Genomic DNA, 21391 nt, shown 5'->3' with positions numbered 1-21391 from the left:
GTTGGGGGCTTAACGAGGGTTTTGAGTTGGACACATGTTGGCTGTACAATTCAAACAGGGTGAAAGGGAAAAGGTAAATTTCCATGTTTATTTCTGTTTTCTTTTGAGTTTTGATTGATTTACATCGAAATGCGGCTCGTGTGTTGATATTCTTTTTTGAAAAATTAAAAACAATAAATAACTATATCAGACGAGATAAAATTCAGCAAGTCCAATGCCGCTAGTCGGTTAGTCTAAATGGCATTGTATTGTTATTTTGTCATCCACTTTGTTGCTACGGCCTGAATGTGTTGAGTATTTCCGTTCGATCTTTGCCCAATCCTTTTTATCTTTATAGTATTGGTGGATCTTTAGTAGCATATCATTCTGTGTATCAGTCAATGAAGCAATATGGCAATACTTCCCTATAAGTACATAAAAGAAACAAGTCAATGTAGCAATATGGCAAACTTTGTTATAAATAAATAAAGTGACGTCATTTCTTTACTTTATTTTTTAATTACCTATATATGTTCAACTCGATTTGCAACTTCAAAGACTCCTACAGCAAAGTTAAGTTGACTAATGTAGACGCACTGCAACAAACATTGCATCAGTAAACCCACGGTAAATTGAAGAGCACAGAAGTTCAACTTCTTCATCCACTGGATGCTCCGTCCAACTAAATATGGCGAAGGAACTGAAGGCTATTTACAGAGCACTTTACATAATCAACCCTCTCATCAACTAATATCATACTTGACGCGGAAAAAACTTCAGGCTACACATAAAGACATCCCCTTCCCACCTATTTTTTGTTGTTTTCTTTTACAAGTTATTCCATCCCCTTTCAGCATATAATAAGCCTCACAGGTAAGAATTTATGGCACAATAAAATAATTTAACAAATAAACGAATATTACTGTTCAGCTATAATCTAGGGGCTATGCAAATATCTGCTGAATGACCGTCTCTGCATTCCCGTTGTACTGTGCAAGGAGGTGAATTGCATCCGCTCGGGGCAATGCCAGAAATTCCTGCACCAAATATTCACAAATAAGTAGCTGCTGCACTCAAAAATGACCTGAAAAAGTGGCACATAATGAGAGCACCTAGAAAGTTAAACATAATCTGCTGACAAGCAGCACATGGTAACCAGGGGAGATACACATCAATAGAATAGTATTGAGTAGAAGGGCTTTCACAACAGGTTCATCGAGATGCAATAACAAGGATAAAGTTAGAAGCAAGCTTGAAAACCAGAAGAAAAAAAAAACTCACCATAACTTTTAGTATTGCAGTTTCATCACATCCAACATCTCTGGCCGATGACTGGGTTGAACTTCCATCTTCCTGTTTCCTATTATTTGAGGAACCAGTAACTTGAGATGATCCATCAGTGCTCATGTCAACATCCAATCTGGAAGCATCTATAATCAATTTGGCACCAACTTCCTTCAGGGCGTCGATCCTTAAGAGCCCTTCAAATCGATCTTTACACATTTGAAGTTTGAACCACTCACTGTGTGTATACAGTGTGGCCCTTATGATCTTCATAAGCTGGGGTTCTTCAATACCAAGCCTCCTACCAATAGCAACCTTTGCATGGACAAAATTGTGACAGTAAATTAGGTGAGCCAAGACACTAGAACACAAGATTTTTCATTGATCAATTTGGGCTACATATCAGCCCAATGTTTAAATCGGCTAAATTTGGCGTGTCAAAATGGTCTGAGGTGCGGGTTGCACAAGTCGTGCTTTTATGGGTTAATTTTGCCATTCCTAGTGATATGCTAGTGTTTGCCATTTAATATTTTAATTACTATGTAAGTCAGATTTTTATGGAAGTAACATTAACATGCTCCCAAGTTCCTAATTTGTAACTAAACCATAAGTTACTAGATAAATCAAAGAGCATTCGTACACAATACCCCCACCCCCCTCCCCCTCACCCCAAAATAAAATAAACACTCAACACCCCTTGCCCCTCCCAGTGTTATCAAAGGCGCGCTTTAAGCCCTAAAAGCGAGGCTCAAAACGTGTTGAGCGCTTCGCCTTGCTTTATGTGCGCTTCAATGTCGTCATCAAAGTTCTAAGACAAACTTTTCCTTGTCAATGAGCCTCTTATGAAGAAGTGAAGAAGTGACACTAAACAATTGATATTTCACTTTATCATAAAAAAAATTCAATTTCTTTAGTCATATATTTGTCATTCATGTTTATAATTATTAGCCTTGATTTCATTTTTTTCTCCCTTTGCGCCCTTTTTCATTAAAGCCCACACTTTATTTGCGCTTTGCGCTTAAAGCCCCCACGGACCTTCGAGCTTCTTTGCGCTTTTCACTTTTAATAACACTGGCCCCTCCTACAATGAAAAAAGCTTGTACAATTCAGAGCAACAACAATATTTTGTTGAATATTCCCAAATATTAATTGGTTATGAAGAACAAGAACTACAATTCCACACCAATGAAGAAAATCCAGAGTACAAACAATTAAAGTGGCATATGGTTAAAAAACAATGAACTATTTTTTTTTGCAAACATCATAGTCCCACATCGGCTATAGCTGGGGTGTTTGGTTTCTTATATGATCTTTGGGCAATCCTCATGTAGCTCTTGGGGTTGAGTTATGTCAAAGTCCATCTTCTTATCATGGTATCAAAGTCAGGTCCATCTCAATTCTTGGTTTACCCCATGTTGGGCTCCCATATTATATTCTCCGCAGTCAAATCTTGGGCGCACGAGGGGGTGTTGGAGTCTCCACAGTCCAGATGTCCAACCATGAGCTAGCTTCTAGGGTTGATTTACACCCAAGATCTATTTCCTTATCGGCAAAAAGTTATATAAATGAAGCAAAATCTATACTTAGCCTCCTAGAATCCCTGTAAGATTAGAAAGGATTTTTATTTTTGTTTTTGCTCACTTGTAATTACTACAACACTGCCTTAGTGCTAGCTTGATATAATAATACAATTACCTTCCTCTCGGTCTTTTTTAAATTTATTTGGCAACACTCTTCAAATTGAAGCAAATACCCACCTAAAGAATCAATATTCAGGAAACTGAAGTGAAAAACTGGGAATGAGAACAAATCAAGTTCTTGCTTGTTGTCTTATTGACATTCATAAAACAACACTACACTGTTCTTTTCACTGTGTTTTTCTCACCGAATAAGGATAAACCAAAAATATCCCAAAAGATTGGAATTACCTATTGATTAATACATTTTTCCAACATAAAGTTCTCACTCTCTCTGTTTTTCCTTGTTATAGAGTAGAACCATCCAAGCAGCACTCAGCCTTTAACAAGCCTTTGAAACTGTGTATTGAAAAACAGTGAAACTGTCTATTGAAAATCAGTAAAACAGCTCAAACCAGACTATCACTCATTTAATTCCAGTATCTTAGTGTCAGATTTCAGAAATAGAGAATCTCATCATTCTTGTTTATGTTTTTTCCACAATCAATGCCTTCTCTGCGTTCTCTGGGAATCTCTGGTGAAAGAATTTAAGCATCCAATTCAAAGCTCGTTGTGCATGGAGTAGCTCAGCATAAACCCCCTATGGAACTATGGGGCATTTATATCTCTAACACTATCCTACACAAATAACCTGGTTCCAAGGTTCACAAAACACCTTGGCAGACCCGATCATTAAGGAGGGTAAGGACAAAGAGTGGGCCTTCTTTGCTCTGACATAGGAGAGCAGGAAACATAAACTCAATAAGCTGAGAAGTGGAACCAGAGCAAAAGTTAGTGACTCAATTGTTTGACTGAGCCAAAAAAATTCAAAACACTACAAAACAGTGATTAGAGAGAACATGGTTCTGAGAAGGAATTTAACAATGTTTTCCTCGGATACCATACCAAGAATATAAGCATTCAAGTAAGAAACAGAAGGCAATGGGTAAGTGCCCCATTACTATTATAACCCCCATTAGAAACCTTAATACACCTGATGTAGGACGTTCTATATTTCTATCATCAAGCTGTTACTTAAACTTCTTTTCTTAGCCTTAACAGCAGACAAACAATGTCATCCAACCTGGGACAAGAGTACTTAAAGCACAGTGCATTCTGGAATCAAGAAACAATACTCCAGTCTTACATATACACAGATACACAGACAAGGAGATAAAGGGGACATAAGGGTGGAAAAAGATTAGCTGGCAACAGTTCACCTGGGACCTGTTTTTACCATAAAGAGTGCAGAATGTCATACCTGGAGTGTATTGGCAAGAACACATAAGGGCAAGCGATCATTAAATGCCTCTTCATTAGGTTTGAGTAAAGCTAGCAAAGTCTCCTTCAATGGCTTCAACAGATCAGGATGACCAGAAGCCAAAGGACCCAGAAAAGAACAGGCTACCCTCAGTGCTTGAGTATGATCCCCAGAGCCAACCAGCTTCAAAAATTCAACCTGCCCAGAGGATTATTTTTTAAATGCCTTAATCAATATAAACATGCTTTATAACTTCCACTGATCTTTGTCCCAAGCAGAAGTTTTAACTTCCATACCTGCTTAAGTTGAAAAAGCAGAGAAGGGTTCTGCACAAAAAAGTTTGAATCCATCTCATTAATCTCCTCAACAACGTCCTCTGTCATTCCTCTGCTAGCTAATTCCTTCAAGCCCAGCACAAGTTCATGCTTGTCCTCTCTATTCTTCATCATATTCAGGAAGCACGATTTTGGAGAAACCTGTAATGAAAGGTGTCAAAGCAATGATTACTTCGAACACTACTTCCGCATCCTTTTTTTCTTTTACTTTCTCTTGTTATATGTTCTACTTTGAAAAAATAAAATACATGCCTGCTGATCTTTCAACATTGTCGTATCGGCATTAAGATCTTCTCTGCTCCTTTCACTGGTAGGTCCAGACACAAATTCGGTGTTTTCATGTCTCCCCCTCCACCTTTTCCGCTTGTTTGTTTCGCCAACTCTAAGACACTTATTTTTCTGCAGAACTTTTTCAAACTGAGGAGTCCCACTGGTACTGCAATCTCCATAACTTGCTTCACTAGGGTAACGCTCTTCAGTATCAGTACTTTGAATGCTAGCCAAGTTGGTATTACTTTCAGGTGATCCCTCCATGATAACTTGAGAAGCAGACGTGTCACTGCCAGAAAGTTTAGTGTTTCCGTCCCCAACTTCTGTGGAACAGTTCTTTGATAATTGTCCAGACTCTGATTGATCGTCATTGATACTAAGTTGCATCCCTGGGTAATGGAAAAAATATAAAAGCCAGCCTTGAGAAACATATTAGCAAACAGAATGTAAGAATGGAAAGTAAAGTTGCTCAGAAAGTTACCAGGAGAATCTACCACACTGAAGTTGACAAAACCCCTATAGACACAATACTCATGAACAAGCTCATCAAACATGGGGTCATCCAATCTTATTCGGCACAGCTCATTCTGCAACAGCAAAGTTACAGGCACAATCTCAACAGAAGTATTTGTGACTTTCTACTATTTGACCTCAAAGCTGTACAATTAACAAGCTAGATCTACCTCATCAGCAAATTGCAGAAAATCTGGAACACTACAAGAAACAGAAAACAACTCAACAAGAATGCAAATGTGTGACGAAATCATTCTCAGTCCCATCCTAGAATTTTTTTACTGAGAAAAGCCACTGGATGCCCAAGTAAAGAACTACAGAGTGATTTTCCATTTAGTGAAAAGAAAATGAATTGTTGTTGAAGCAAAAAAAAATCATACAGCCTGATTTGTTGAACAGATAACTTCAATTTTTTTGACAATGTTTTAATTCATTCAAAAGGGGGTAAAAACTCGACCATCTACACGAAGTACACCACAAAAATAGAAAACCTTACAAAACACATGGTTTTCTACTAATGACAACCAATCTTCTATACAAACAAAAACCTCATGGGTGCACAAAAACGAAATAAGGGGTAAGAGGCTATTCCCTCAAGTATACAAGATCCTTCTCTACTCCATCAAAAGCAGATAACTTTAATAACAGCTTCATTTCAAGAAACAGAAAATACCCCAAAATTAGGGGGATATATAGAACACCATCAACAATGTTCTCAGCTTCACCAGTTATTACTAGACTTACATTTTGCATAAATCAATGCAACAGCAGGGTGATGCTGGACGAGGACATCACTAGACTTCAAATTACCATCAGAAAATTGTGGCAGAAATAGTGTGATATATGCAAGCATCTATGAGAAACTAACCCAGTTTAAAGTAATGTTGCAGATAATTCAGATTTTAGCAAACAGCTGCTATTAAATAGCAAATATTTCAGCATACTAACCTGAAATGCTTGATATAAGTCACCCTTGGCAAATCTCAAGCTATCAATAGCCCCCTGCCTTGTAAGCTCTACCGCATGAGCAAGAGCTTGTATGTCCACCTAATTTCATAAAATATTGATGTGACACAATGCCTAGATCATTAGAAGAATTTCTAAAGCCTAGTCCCCCAGAAAAAGAAGATAAGGCAGTTTAAACTTCAACAAATAATGCACATTATACTAAGCACCAAAAATCTTACTTCAAAGTAATCAAAAAAAATTACGAACAATTACGCCTCCAACCGAAACTAGTTGGCATCTGTAATAGGAATCTTTTAATACCAACCAGTCACCACTCTGATTGAACACATTTTACTCCAATATCCAATAATTTGTCTTTTAAGGCAAATTAGGGGCTTTCTAACACCAGAGGTTTTCTATATTCTCTAAGATTTCTGAAAAATATAATAAAACAACAAAAGAGAATTACCACATTTACAAACCGCATCCTCTTCAGGTTTAATAACCAAAACAATTACAACAGAATTGTAATAGAGTAGCTAAGATTTATAACCTCATCAAACGGAGGTGCTTCATAGGAACTCTCAAGTGGTGTTGCAGGGGGGTCACGGTCCTCAAGAAGTAATCTCTGTGTAAGATCTGATATAGGTGATGGAACTCCCTGACGAAAGCAAAACAACTTGTGTATGCTGCAAAATGATTGTGAAATTTTAAAAAGAATAGTAAGAGGACTTGGATCTCTGATGAACGAATTATAAGGAGTCTCCATTTCATTGGGTTTTGAATGAGCATCTAAGCTTGTCATGGATCATCTGGAAGTTGTACCAACCTTATCAAGTACCTCAATGACATTGCAAAAAGAGGATCATATGCACATAAATGAGCCCTTAAAACAGATGACAGCAGTCCAGCAATGTCAATCCTCCTCCTTGGAGACCACTGGGATAGTGATGTGCAAAGACGTTAGTCACTTCTACTAAAATGAGACATTCAGTATCTTCGTTACCCAAAAAAAATCTCAATAAACCCCTCTAACTGCTGCCAGATGAACATTTATGGAATTCTTACTCGGGGCCAATGAAATAACCTCTTACCTCACTCACCACTGGAGAATTCTTATCTTCTTCGTCATAAACCAAGGCAAGAAGAATATGCTTAAATTCCTCATATGCTTCCTTAAGATAAAAAGTTAAAACATTCATTAGAACCCAAGTGTAAGGAGAACCATGTGAAGCGAAATGATTCTCATATACGGATTAAGTATACACATAGAAAATTGTTTTTGCTAATGAGATTGAGAGAACTCAAATGTACTATTTTGAAAGTATGGAATTGATGTAATGGGATCCAAAGTGGCGAGAACCTGAGGATAGCATGCAAGTCACTATCATCTAGCATAACCAGTATCTATGGAAAACATGATTTATGACAAAGAACCTAGGATGTGAAATTCCATCCTTGAACCACAAAGAAACACCAGGAATGATCTTGTCAAAACAAATATTATCTATGTGCTGCATAAACATAACTTATTGAGAAACATACACAACGACAAGTATCTATATAAGTCGTGTTGTGATTACAAAAAAATAATTTAAAAATAAATTGTGGTGTTGACAGATCCAAGAGGTATTCACTAGTGTCAATGTTGATAAGGGAATTCAATTGAATATGCAGGGACCTACTGGATATGCATCCAACGCACAAGGTGCCAGTGACTCTCGGAGGCAATTAATGGCAGATTCTCGGTCCTCTGCAGTTCCTTTCCTCAAAAGCTCAATAAACCTCTGCATAAAAATCATGGAGACAAGTTTCAAGGATCATCAATTATTTGTCAAAGTGAAGCATGGCGAAAAAGTTTGACTTCATTTACCAACGAGTTTGCATGGACAGACATTTGAACCTAAAAATAACTTCGGTGAAGCATATCACCAAGAAGTTTCATAGATGAACTGAAACTCTAAGATTTCTCCAGAAAGCCTCTTCAGATTTTTGAAATCCAAAATGTGTCACCCAGTGATCAACCTCTCACTCAACTCAACAGTTGTTGGCTTGTGGTTAATCACATAAGAAAGAAGAAAAAAAAGGAAAATGGTAGAGAAACACACCAAGTGACCCTTGGCTTAAAGCATAATTAAAGGGGGCACTTTAATGAAGAAATACATAGGGGTAAGGGAATATGTGTCTCTGTGTGTTACAAGAAAATGTAACAACAAATGAAAAGAAACAATTATATCGTTAGAAGCCTAATTAAATGAATTTTAATCAAGTTCAAAAACCATTTTGATCTTTAACTTTTCTAATAAAGATTAATGACTAATTTTATCATGTTAAAATTTATATCTAGTATTTTATACTAAAATCATCCATAATATTGCTTTAACAATTAAAATATCTCTATGCCCTTTACCAGAGCGAACCCGTGGGGCGTTGAAGAACCTAGGTAAGGACAAAGCGGGCTTTCAACCTCAATAAGGAAAAGGTAAGACAATAATCAGGTGGCATCTGTACATATGCAAGTCAGATAGACAAGACTTAAGAAACTAGTAACTCGAAAACGTCTTCAGAAGTTGCGTCAATTAATTTTAAATCATCGCTAACTAAATGAAATTGGTGAGTTAGAGAAACTATGATACTAGAAAGTTCAAAACAGAGAGAATTAATTCACTGTTGTTCCGAGATTTTAAGTCTGGAGACAAACAGCAAGTTACCTGCTTCTGTAAGCAGAAGAGAAGACGATGATCATCAAGAACAAAAGGCGCATGCAGACGCAAGAGATCGATAGCGGCATCAATGTCACCAAACTCCACTGAACGTCTGATCTGCCGAATAAGTAATCTTGACTGATAAGAGGAAGAAGATGAAGATGAGGTTGACGAAGACGGCGATAGAGACGTCGACGGCGAAGTTGAAGGAGAACCTGAGTCTTCGATTAGGTTTTCCGATTTGACGAAATCGATAATCAGAGAGTCTAGTGCCTCCCAATTCACCGGTAAAGAATCCATGGATGAAAGTTTGTTGTTCTAGAGAAGTGGTAAGATTAAATGGAAAGGAAATTTATAGGTTTGACGATTTTATCTTGGGCTGTTGGGCCTGACGTTAGAAAACGAGTGAAGCCCCGTTCGTTTTTCAGCAAACGCGGCGATAAAGCCCAATAAATAATAATCCGTTACCTACATTGTTTTGGTTTTTTAGGAAACTTACAGTTATCCCCAGTTACATTACACATACGGAAACTACATATATACGCTATATATATTAAGAAATATTTTATCGCAACACATTTTTTTCACTACACACTTATAAGTTATAATGCATTTTTAATACATATAACTATTTATAAAACACATACAATACAAGTTTTATTCATAAATAATATATTTATCACACATTTTAATATACTTATAATACATTGTGTCGGTAGAACTCTATTTTACACGGTCAGAAGCTTTTGACTGGTAGTAGCTTGTTTCTTTTATTGAATTTTTTTTTTTTTTTGAAAAGTACTTATTTTCTGCTATTTCGTAAATAAACAAAAAAATATATCATCTCAATATTATATATATGTATATATATATAAAATCTAGCAAAATACTATGAGAGTGAAGGGGGTGGGAGTGGGGCCTCGGGATGGGATGGTCAGGTCAAGGGTAGGGGGTTGAGAGTGTTGGAGATGGGGAGGATGAAACAAACATAGAATGTCATTTATGAAACTTATTTTTCTTACTTTGATTAAGGAATTCATTTCTTCATTTTTAAAAACTTATTTTCTTAAAATAAAAATATTTCCTCTATACCAAACACACTCTTTAATTAGTCATCAATTATCAAATAATCATCAAGAATTAATTAACAACACCTAAAACACAAAAGTATCATTAGATTGTGTTTTATTATTTTTACTCCCCCTCCACCCTCCCACACCCTTTTCCCCCTCGTTGCTTGTCCTTCAACCGTCTCTAAAAAAAAATTATATTACATACGTTTGTGTTTTGTGACACACCCAAATACTGGTCAGTTAATCAATTAGATTAACAAATTTTGGCTTATTCTACAATTGTTCATGCATGTCCATTACCAAAGACGTTTTTCTCTTCCATCCTTTTAGTGCGAAGTTTCTTCTCCTGTGAATGCAGCTTTGCAAATCTGTTAAAAAAAAATACAATACTAATTATTAATCAAATTGATTAGTTAAATATTCTGAAAGTTATATATCTACAAATACTCAAAAGTTTCTCTAATCATTAGTATTTGGATTATACATGAATTAATTAATTAGATAGAAACCTGATAAGAGATTGTTCATTTGTGCCTTCATTCTCAACAGCTTCATTTATGCAGGTTTCAAGATTCACCCTTGAAATAGGCTTTTGCAAGATGTTATTACCAATCTTCACCAGATTCTCAAATGCACTTCTTTGTTGCTTTATCAGTCGATGACGCATCTCCGCTTAAATTGTCATCCTGTCAAAATTAAAAGAGTTTCACTTTAATTCACACCTAGAGTCAGATTCATCTGAACTCAATACTTTTGATGCACATCATAAATTTATATATAATATTACAATAAATAGTAGAAATGAACCCAAACTTAAAAATATAACGAGTTATTAATACTAAGATTATCTAAGGTTATTAAAGATTGAACCCATAAAGTTCAAGTTTTGGATTTGCCTCTACTTCCATATGCAGGTCACCTAAATGACAGCTACAATTTTATTTTCTTTCACAAATTGGGGATATGGAAAGGGGAAATGAAGAGGGGATTACTTTAGTTAGCCTACCAACTGAGCTACAAAAAGAATAGAAAGCGGAAAAAAATGAAAGACCTGGATGCGAAGGTAGTTGTTTATATGTCCAGCAGTGCTAAAAAGCAAGGACAAATGTAAAAGCATCAACCAAAGGGCATTTTCCATCTTTATAGAGCCAACTAATGAGTCCCCATTTGGCTGCATCGTATTTCCTTTCTGACTTGGAAGTACCTGTTCCCACAGATAGAACTAGATACTTGTCATAATCCAGAACATTTGCCGGTAATAAATTTGCTTTGGCTCCAGTTGGTCTCATCGCCAGCAATGCCTTCATAAATAAATAACTACATTTTACTGTGACAGGACTCAAGTATATATGTTTTTTTGACTGCAATGCCTCCATCTATAAGGTTAAATTCTCTATCATTCCCATGACAATCTTTTGTCTTGAACAAGTGAGCAGGAAAATAAACTGGAGCTGACGAAGTACCAATACAGATATCTGATAGTAAAGCATCAAAGCCAGGATCCATCTTGGCCTGCATTAGTTAAAATTAGCACAATTAATGGAGGAAAACGATTTATTTTTAAAAAAACAGGTGTAGTGAGGTAAAATTTAAAACCTCAGATGAAGAGAAAATTTGGGGCTCAAGTGTTTTGATGTCATAAGTGGGAATAAGCAAATGAGTTATAGTTTCGTGCAATCTTCGGTTCCCCAAGATTCCACGGATTAAATTCCTTAGATACTTGCCGTCATATTTTGGACCACACAACATCATACTTAGTAGCGTTACCATTTTACTGCAAAGTATGTTAGTTTGCATTATGTTAAATTAAAAGTAGGAGGAGATTGAACAGTTAATAACGACATAATTAAAAAAAATTATACTTGCGCGGTGGAAAGATATTGGGACATTGCTTTTTTATAAAATGGAATAATATCCTTTGCAGCATAAAGAGGACGGCCATGTTGGTTTGGTGCTATTAACATAGTGGCGATTAGGCCTCCGGTACTACTCCCTGCTATTATATCAAAGTCGAGCTTCTGGTCCATCCAACTCCTGCAAGATAGTGTAATATTTTAATATTGTGCAAATGCTCCATGGATAAAATATGAAGTACTGTCATACTTGTAACTTTGATTCAAGAAAACTCAATATAGTTCCTGGAATGATTTCCCTAACTCCTCCTCCATCAATGCTCAACACTGTAATTCTTTCTCCATAACGCGCCATTGCTCAGTTGGATTTAGCTATTGCAATTAAATTCCTCTATTCGTAATGCTTGGTTTAAATTTATTGTCTCTGCGTATTGTGTATATATAGATGGCACCAAATAACTAGTACAAGTAATTTAATTATTGTTAGGACCAAAAGCACGTAAATGAGACGAAAATACTTCCCATTACGTTAAATGATTTCCAATTTTAATCAAGTAAAGAAGAAGCTGTGTACGGATTATTCAGGTTTTAATTTGAAGACTGTCCAAATACAGCTTGTAATGCTTAGCCAGGACTCGGTAGTAATTGCTTTCAACTTGAATTGGCCTTTTATAGCGCGTAGATAAATTATCAAAGCTATGCACAGAAGTTCATATTTATGACAAGTTTAACTCACGTAATATACAATTGCAGTCTTTCTTTTCCAAACTCCCGTGAAAACAGTAAAATTGCAGAGCCGTGCAAGAAAAACTTGGGAATGGAACACTATTAATTGTGAATTTTGTGGTAGATATAAACTTTGGCATTCCACGCAATACATTATGAGTTTCATTGCCTAATTCGGGGGGTGGGGCGTACATAAGACGAACTTCAAAAAAATAACTATTTTAAGTTCAGAATTTGGCCAAATCATTAATCTTGTCATAAATATAGACAGATCAGGCCCCTGGTGTTCTTTATCTTATCACGCCACACATGGAGACATCTCAAATGGGCAAATTGGTTTGGGAATACAGGGAAAAACATCCATCAATTAGGTTTCTAAGTAACTAAAGTTAAGATAGAATAGGTCATCACAACATGGAGTTGAAGAATGAGCCATTTTAAAAAGGAAATGTCAATCAGGAAGGAGAGTAGTGACCTCGTATAATCCATCTGAAGCAGTAACAGACCAGTCACCGGTCTTTCTATCTTCTTTCTGGCTGTTCCCACAATATAGAAGATTCACGACTTGTCTCAAACAAGAGAAAGAAACAAGCATAAAATCTTTTTCATAGATATGCAACGTATGCTCCCTGTGATAACTGAATTCATAAATTATGATCAACAAACAATACGTGCCGCCAGATACATCGGCCAAGGTTTCGTGATTACCATGTCCCACGCAAATCATTTACCTGTAAGTCTGTAACTATTCAATACCCCTAACTCTCGTCTGCCATTGTCTACATAAGTAGGGGTTTCAAGTTTAAAAATGCTTGTACAAGTCTTCTTTCCTTCTCTTGTCCCATTTTCTGAAAAGGTTTAAAAGAATTTGAATGAAAGGTAATAACAACTTTATTTCTATGGCACGAATTTAAAGAATATTACAGCACCAAAACTAACAAGGTCGATTTGAGAATTGTAGTTACCAATATTGAATTGTCGATGCTGTTGCAGGACCATCGCTAGCACTGCGTTAGAATCTCAGCACCATCTGCAGTTATCAAAATGGTGTGCTCAAACTGTGCTGATAGACTACCATCTTCTGTAACAACTGTCCAATCATCATCCCATATTACTCCATCTATGCTGCCAATTGTCAGCATCGGCTCTGTACAGCACAGCAAAAAGTTGCATTCAGCACAGTAAAATCGTGCACACAACGATGGAATAGTAATTTTATGCTCCAAAAAGTGACCGATGCATCAATTACAACAAAACAAGACGTGAAAACATAAACTACTCATGTGATTCATAAACATTAAGCACTGTAAAACCTCAGGTCTTAGCTAAATCACAGACTACAGGGGAAAAGGAGACAACACAGTAGCTACCAGCTTTTGGTTAATATCTATAAACAGAGTTCAAGTAGACATTTATTTAACATGGAATATATTGTGCAGCTATGTCACAGTATGTCTCTTCACCATCGTGGAAATTAATAAACTATTGTAAAATTACCAATAGTGAATGTCTGATTGAGCACCATCCGTCCGCGATCATTGTTCCCTGGGAAAGAAAACAAATATAACAAAATAAAAATTGATATAAAGAGAATTACTTGGTTTAAGAAGGCAAGAATAATATTAAATGCAAGTAAAAAATGTGATTATGCATTCAAATAGATTATTTTTCAGAGACACCACCTTAGAACTATGAGCTCAATTCTCATTTTGTACAAAATTTCTTTAGAATAGGATTTTCTCATTATTATGTATTACAAATCTGCCCAAGAGGATGGAGGTTTGCAAATGAATGAAACATTTTGTAAATTGATATAGATCAAACCAACAGCGTGAAGCAACTTATTTTCGTCATCTCAGATAACTTACAGTAGTTCGAACTAGTTACCAACACTAAACAGAGATTCAATATAAATGTTAGAAACAGCTTAAATATAAGTATTTGGGTGCAATACAAATAAATTTTGAAGTGGGCTCTACTTTTTAACCCCTGATACAAACGCAGTTTATTCTTACATCTCATGCAAATATTAGTTTGAGGTGTTGTTGCAACATTTAGCAAGCTGGATATCCAGTCCATTGACATTGGATGGCACAAGTAGAAAACTGAACAAGAAGATAATGCTTTTCCCACGCAAACAGTACAAATTATGCTGCAAACAAGTTGAACCATATAGGCTCACTATTGCTCATATATTTCTACACATAGAAAGAGCAGTAAGGAGGTTAGATATTAAAAATAAGGAAGCTACTGTAGTGCAGAATGACTGGATCACTGTGGAAAGCACGTCCCACTCCATGGCCAACGAACTGTTGCACAACCCCATAGCGATGTTTATCTGCAAGGTCACTACAAATAGAACGTTAATGTCAATCAAAACATGCTATGCTAAACAAGCAATATATTGATGTAAATAGGTCATAACCGCATATTAATAATTTACACGAAATATCAGACATTTATGGGTCCTATTCCTCAAGTCAATTTGCCAAACTATGCCAGCTGCAACATTGATTTTCATGACAAATTCACCTTCATCCCGAGACAAATCCTTCAAGCATTTAGCAGACCGAGATGCACAAGAACAAAAAAGAGAGAAGATTTAGGTAGATGTCTTACTGTATCGTCTTGCCAATTTTATTGAATTCCACTCCTGGTGCACATATTGATATTGCCTTGTCCAAGCACTCTTTAGTCACCTGAGGCATCAAATAAAAATCAATAGGAGGAATTGCAGATGCATCTATACAACAAAATAAGGTGTCTCCCTCTAAATCACAAAAGAGAGTTTTTTTTTTTTGGTGTTGATAAGTTAAAGCATACAGAACACTTGGTAGCACAAAAGGTAGGAATTCAAAAAAAAAATGGCACTAACACCATCAAGAAGTCATACTTGCACCAAGTTTTTGGCTTCCTCATCAACATTTCCTGCAAAGAACATCGCTGAGGTGTCACCATGGTAACCCTGCATAATCAATCAAGCCAAGCAGAGAAACAGAGAGAAAATTGAGTTTCTTGAGTCATAGACTGCATTTATTAAACCATGTTCGACTAATTAAATTTCAGGTGAGACACAGAAGAGGAAGGGAAGACCTAGAAAATAGTGCATCAAGAAAAGCACATCCTCCGTACATTGACATGTCATCAATATCCAACTGACATTTACTCTCCATATTGTTTCATAAAAAATTTACAACTTTATAAACTGAAGAAAAGGCTTCCCAACTTTCTCTACTTACCAAGTGATTACCTTACACCGCCAATAAATGCCTACATACATACATCTTGTACTACCCACCACCAAAATCCCAACTGACCACATTTCATCAATGCCCCATCTACTGACTATTCTCACCTTTGGTGGCCTACACTGAAAAAATGCTCAGCAGACCACGCTCCTCCCCCTACAATATAATGATTAAACGTCCATGACCATGACCACAAGAACCCCTTCTACCCACGTAGGAACGGTGGGAACAGTTGTGTTTGGAGACTTAAGTAGGAGATAGTAGTGAAGAGGAGTAAGGGCACTGGAGACGGGAAAGAAGAGGTTCTGAAGGTGGCATAGGGATCTGACTTATAGGGGGTTGGAAAAAGTATTATCACTTTAGTGTAATAGCATAAGAGGGAGCAAAAAACAAAGATAACACACATTAACTTCAAAAGATTACAAGTACCAATAGTTATAAATCTAGTGATTTAAATCCCAATCAGCAGACAGGAAAACCAATACAAGAAGATTAAATCAACGATGGCATTAGTGACGCAAAAAGCCCTGGTTCTTAAGAATAAGGATAACGACATGTTGAAGAACCAAAATCTTACATCATCATATTCATAGCTTCAAGAAGGCATCTCATACCAGTTTCTCTCTATTGATCCATAACAAATATTGGTTTAAACAGAAAAGTTGAAGCAATGAAGAGACAAGTAATGGTACTAATTAATCGCAACAAACAACTTACATTAAGATAAACGGTGACATCAATATTGATAATATCCCCATCCTGAATCATTAAATATCACAGAGCATAAGAATGTTAGCCTGTTGCAACGTTGAATTCTTGGTTATAAAGGAAAACAACTGTTAACAAACCTCAAGTGGACGTGAATCTGGGATTCCGTGGCAAATGCACTCGTTTACTGATGTGCATACACTCTTTGGAAATCCACCATAACCAAGAGGTGATGGATATGCTCCATTGTCAATGATCATTTGGTGAACGGCTTGGTCAATTTCGTCTGTCATGATGCCTGGCTGCCAGAAGGAATAGCAATGTAGATTTAAAATGAAGCACGCTTCAAAAAACCTAAGAAACTACTTTGATTGTTGATCTTTTTACACCCATTTAAAGACAATCTCCGTCTGATGCAACGGCAGCTACTATAACAACTACGCCTCAAACCCAAGCTAGGTGGAGTTGGCTACATAAATCCTCACTATCCATTTGCACCATTTAGACCTGTTACATTCCAATATTGAATAATTTGGAGTTATCTGACACTACACGTTCTTTACATTTCTATTCATTTACAAAAAGAAAGAAAAATGAGAACCATTTACTCCCCCATATTCCATTTTATAATGGTAATTATGTGCATGGAGTTTAATAAGATAATTTGACGTACATCTAATATTAGTGAAAGTTGAAGAAAAAAATTAAAGTTATGGCTGAGAAGTTAGTTAACAGGGAAAAGATCACATCAATGTTTAAAACTTGAACAGCTTCATAAATTTGCGAAAGTAATATAAAAATGAAACGGTATTAAACATTTCGAAACATCCAAAAATAGAAAGTTGTCCTACAAATTGGAACGAAAGGACTTGTAAAAGCAGACTGTAACCACTGGCCAAACCAGGAATTACATAAGGGGCATTCAGAAGAATAGTAGAATGTCATAGGTGATCTTTGAACTTTTGACCTAAAACAACTTTTGAACACCCTTACCACTACACTAGAAATTTCTCTTATATCAAGGGGGTTCAACAATTTATCCACAAAAAATAAAAAATTCTACCCTACTTGTACAGTGTAATTTTTCAGCAAAGGGGATTCAATTGAACCCCTACCCCTCTTACTAGCTACACCCTTGGTTGTAACGTGTCTGCAAAGAAGAACCTAAAAGGAGCAAAAACACAAAGTAGATGTCTAATTTAATAAGTTAATTTCAAAAGTTCAAAGCAAGAAGATGATCACAGTAAAGACAGGAAATATAGACCGTAGCATCGAAGTCAGTTACTGAAAGCCTTAACTGGGGCAAACACAAATCTTGATTTATTAACCTAAATGAAGCTTGTGTGTGCAAGGAATGCCACATAGATACTTGAGTAGAAGGTACTCCATAAATCACCTTGACTAATGTCCCAGCATACTGAAGAACCTGTGCAGCAAGCCTTCCCGAAGCTCTCATCTTTTCTATTCCCTTTTTGTCATGCACTTCGGAGCCACTACCAATCCCAGGTGGCTTCCTAGACTTCACATATGGAGGCCTTTGTATTTGTTCTGGAACTGGTCGAGGAGGAGAAATTTGACCTGGTCTTAAACGATTGCGATTGGTGTTTGGAAGTTCATCTACATTTCTGCCAAGTTTAGTTTTAAATTAGCATCCAAGGCATGCAGCAAACAGGCAGAAGTAGGAATATAGTAAAATAAGGGAAACATTACAGAAACTTTCCATTTGCTGAACCTTGTTCTCACATGAAGAAAGTTCAAATTCAAATAGTCCATAGTAACTTTTCATATTTCATCAGCCATTAATCTATCTGTAAAATCAAATTTAGTACAGGAAGAACCACAAGAAGCAAAACATATGCAAGTCCCTTGCAGATTGGTCTGAGGGGACCTTCTCGTGACCTCACTCAGAGATGGACAACACTATTCCCAGTACCAGAATCCTCTCATATCAGTACAGACAACTCAGAAATGAACCTACAATAAATGCAGTATTCATGAAACACAGGTTTTAAGAACCTATTAAGACTGTCTAGAAGGTTTTAGAAACCATAGCAAATTAAGAGCTTACAAACTTTCTTTCTGATAAACAAAAGAGATGTCTTTCATTTGCACCTCGACAATGCCAAAAGTTATCAAGTTACAAGTATCTAGCATGATCTTTAAATAAATCTACTCAACTATGACCAAGAGCTTCCCAAGACCTTTTGTACTGATATTTGCTTGCACCCACCATGTCTGCATCTTGCAACTGTCAGTCTGTCACTCTCCTACTATAGACAATTCCAAATTCCAATACATCATCCTCAGATTAACTGATCTACTTACATTTGGGGCACATTTCATGTTTCCACTTTTTAAAAGAAATTCTTAAAAAAAACATTTAACAACTTGTTCAGTTTCACACTCCAAAAGAATAAGTGGGACACAGTTAACGCTAATGGAGCAAAGGACAAACAAGTATATGGGAATATGTTGTCCAGTTCAAGGTAATAGGTCCAAAAGGGGGAAGAGGCTAAAACGACAGGAAGGAGAAGCGGGTTGAAGCCAATAATGCCAAGGCTCAAAAGTCTAATTGTTGGGCAAAAAAGTGACTAATGTGAGGTATAAGGCATACAGAGGCTATTGGGTGCAAGGTAAGGTGGAAAAGATAATTCGCTAATTTTCCCTTTTTTTCTCAATGTTGATCCATACAAGTTTCAAACTGCTTTCAGCCGCCATGCCCTTGGAATGCTTTTCAGATTTGGTCACAAATGGAGCTAGGATCAAAGGCTGACTACGCTTATTTTCCGAATTCTACAATTAAATTTGAAGAGATGAACTCTAATGGGACTGATTGAAACAGAACCTAAACATTAAGATCAGAAGCATGACAAACTTCATTTAGCAAAGATCCACTAATGATGTATACTAATCCCTCATTCTCAAACCAAGTATGACTTTATCAATGTGAGGAATCTCCTAGCTTTATACTACCAAGAACCAGGAACAGAAAATGGCAGCATAAACAAAAACAGTAAGGAATTGAGCATGCAACCATGGTATTGACAGTCGAAACGTCATATGTTTTAGGACTAAAAGAAGGAAAATAGCATGGTAATTAGCATGCTGAAAACCAAACAACTTAAAGAACAAAAAACATACCGTCTATTGAATAACAAATCCGTTAACCCAGAAAATGTTCTTGAGCATTGCATGGAGACATGTTTATTTCCTGAGTAAGCATAAACAGTAATCGTCAAAATGAGTACTTACAGTTGATGAAATATTTGCCTTTACTAGTTACATAAAAGATTCAATTTTATTAGAAACATTTTCCTTTGATACTACAGTTACATAAAAGATACAACTATGTCCTCCTGAGCACTATTTGATGAATACCATCATAAAACCTTGAGACAAGAAAGCACAATCATGGGTAAATTCAAAATCTTGAAGAAGTAAAGAAAAAGGGGGGAAATCCAAGAACTCAAAGAAAAGAAGGGGGGGATTTGTTTTTGTCCCAGAGTAGAATATATATATATATATATATATATCATCAAGAATCACAAAGAAAGTAATCAAGAACCTGGGTTGCAATATATATCATCAAGAATCACAAAGAAAGTAATCAAGAACCTGGGTTGCAATATATATCATCAAGAATCACAAAGAAAGTAATCAAGAACCTGGGTTGCAATATATATCATCAAGAATCACAAAGAAAGTAATCAAGAACCTGGGTTGCAATATATATCATCAAGAATCACAAAGAAAGTAATCAAGAACCTGGGTTGCAATATATATCATCAAGAATCACAAAGAAAGTAATCAAGAACCTGGGTTGCAATATATATCATCAAGAATCACAAAGAAAGTAATCAAGAACCTGGGTTGCAATATATATCATCAAGAATCACAAAGAAAGTAATCAAGAACCTGGGTTGCAATATATATCATCAAGAATCACAAAGAAAGTAATCAAGAACCTGAGTTGCAATGGAAGAGTCAATGACATTTGCCTTTACTAGATTACATTGAAGATTCAATTTTGTTTGAAACATCTTCCTTTGATACTACAGTTACATAAAAGATACAACTATGTCCTTCTGAGCACTATTATGAATACTACCATCATAAAACCTTGAGACAAGAAAGCACAATCATAGGTAAATTTGAAATCTTGAAGAAGTAAAGAAAAAGGGGGGAAATCCAAGAACTCAAAAGGAAGGGGAGATTATTTTTTTTGCCCCAAAGTAGTAGATGAGAATATATATATCATCAATAATCACAAAGAAAGTAGTCAAGAACCTGGGTTGCAATATATATCATCAAGAATCACAAAGAAAGTAATCAAGAACCTGGGTTGAAATGGAAGAGTCGATGACATTTGCCTTTACTAGTTACACATTGAAGATTCAATTTTGTTTGAAACATCTTCCTTTGATACTACAGTTACATAAAAGATTCAACTAGGTCCTCCTGAGCACTATTATGACTACCATCATAAAATCTTGAGACAAGAAAGCACAAATTATGAGTAAATTCAAAATCTTGAAGCAGTAAAGAAAAAAAAAAGGGGAAATCAAAAACAGTAAAACAAGAAAAGAGGGTATATTTTGTCCCAAAGTAGTCATCAAGATTCAAGAAGCACAAAGTAAGTAATGAAGAACCTGGGCTGTAATGGAAGAGTCGATGAAGTGAGTGATGAGGATGGTTAATGAAGCGGCAATCGCCAAGAAAGGTAGAGACGAAGCGGGGTTGAATAGAGGAAACTCCCACCATTCTCTCTTATCAACTTCAGCAACACACCGTTTCGCCGTAGAGCCATATATA

At 36.2% G+C, this 21391-nt stretch overlaps 2 protein-coding genes and 1 pseudogene across 4 annotated transcripts; all 3 read right to left on the bottom strand.

The window, feature by feature from the left end:
* Nucleotides 1–60: 60 nt before the first annotated feature.
* Nucleotides 61–9313, bottom strand: LOC102581578 (uncharacterized). 3 transcript variants are annotated; one of them, XR_001474695.1, is made up of 14 exons: nt 8978–9313; nt 7952–8053; nt 7361–7441; nt 7096–7205; nt 6820–6955; nt 6267–6365; nt 5287–5392; nt 4788–5194; nt 4497–4676; nt 4201–4398; nt 1261–1578; nt 903–1016; nt 504–575; nt 61–404 (listed from the first exon to the last, which is right to left on the bottom strand). XR_001474695.1 is itself a non-coding variant. In XM_015313288.1 (13 exons), the coding sequence occupies exons 1-12, from the start codon at nt 9269–9271 to the stop codon at nt 924–926; spliced, it is 2124 nt and encodes a 707-aa protein (XP_015168774.1). In that variant the 5' UTR covers nt 9272–9313; the 3' UTR covers nt 61–404; nt 903–923. The 3 variants fall into 3 exon arrangements, 2 of the variants coding, with proteins under 2 accessions (XP_015168774.1, XP_015168771.1); XM_015313288.1 differs by lacking the exon at nt 504–575; XM_015313285.1 differs by lacking the exons at nt 61–404; nt 504–575 and having other exon boundaries at nt 608–1016.
* A 911-nt stretch (nt 9314–10224) lies between these two features.
* LOC102597787 (patatin-like protein 1) lies at nt 10225–12252 on the bottom strand (annotated as a pseudogene).
* A 788-nt stretch (nt 12253–13040) lies between these two features.
* On the bottom strand, nt 13041–21391 carry LOC102597467 (methionine aminopeptidase 1D, chloroplastic/mitochondrial). The gene is made up of 11 exons (XM_006339849.2): nt 21229–21391; nt 19721–19790; nt 17976–18204; nt 16720–16881; nt 16589–16630; nt 15517–15588; nt 15243–15322; nt 14875–14972; nt 14121–14168; nt 13589–13770; nt 13041–13471 (listed from the first exon to the last, which is right to left on the bottom strand). Exons 1-10 carry the CDS (start codon nt 21338–21340, stop codon nt 13625–13627), a joined length of 1059 nt encoding a protein of 352 aa, XP_006339911.1. The 5' UTR covers nt 21341–21391; the 3' UTR covers nt 13041–13471; nt 13589–13624.

The sequence above is a fragment of the Solanum tuberosum genome, unplaced genomic scaffold (genome assembly GCF_000226075.1).
Source record: "Solanum tuberosum cultivar DM 1-3 516 R44 unplaced genomic scaffold, SolTub_3.0 scf00012, whole genome shotgun sequence".
NCBI classification, from domain to species: domain Eukaryota; kingdom Viridiplantae; phylum Streptophyta; class Magnoliopsida; order Solanales; family Solanaceae; genus Solanum; species Solanum tuberosum.
The sequence above is the reverse complement of the archived record's forward strand: the minus strand, read 5'-3'. Positions and strand labels throughout refer to the sequence as shown.

Coding starts and splice junctions, on each gene's coding strand:
- LOC102597467 (XM_006339849.2), bottom strand. CDS start 21,340: ATGGTGGGAGTTTCCTCTATTCAACCCCGCTTCGTCTCTACCTTTCTT. Junction 16,882..17,975: donor ATGCTGGGACATTAGTCAAG/GTGATTTATGGA, acceptor TCCTTCTGGCAG/CCAGGCATCATGACAGACGA. Junction 14,973..15,242: donor AAAATTGGCAAGACGATACA/GTAAGACATCTA, acceptor TTCTATTTGTAG/TGACCTTGCAGATAAACATC.
- LOC102581578 (XM_015313288.1), bottom strand. CDS start 9,271: ATGGATTCTTTACCGGTGAATTGGGAGGCACTAGACTCTCTGATTATC. Junction 7,206..7,360: donor ATTCTCCAGTGGTGAGTGAG/GTAAGAGGTTAT, acceptor TCACTATCCCAG/TGGTCTCCAAGGAGGAGGAT. Junction 4,677..4,787: donor CAATGTTGAAAGATCAGCAG/GCATGTATTTTA, acceptor CTTTCATTACAG/GTTTCTCCAAAATCGTGCTT.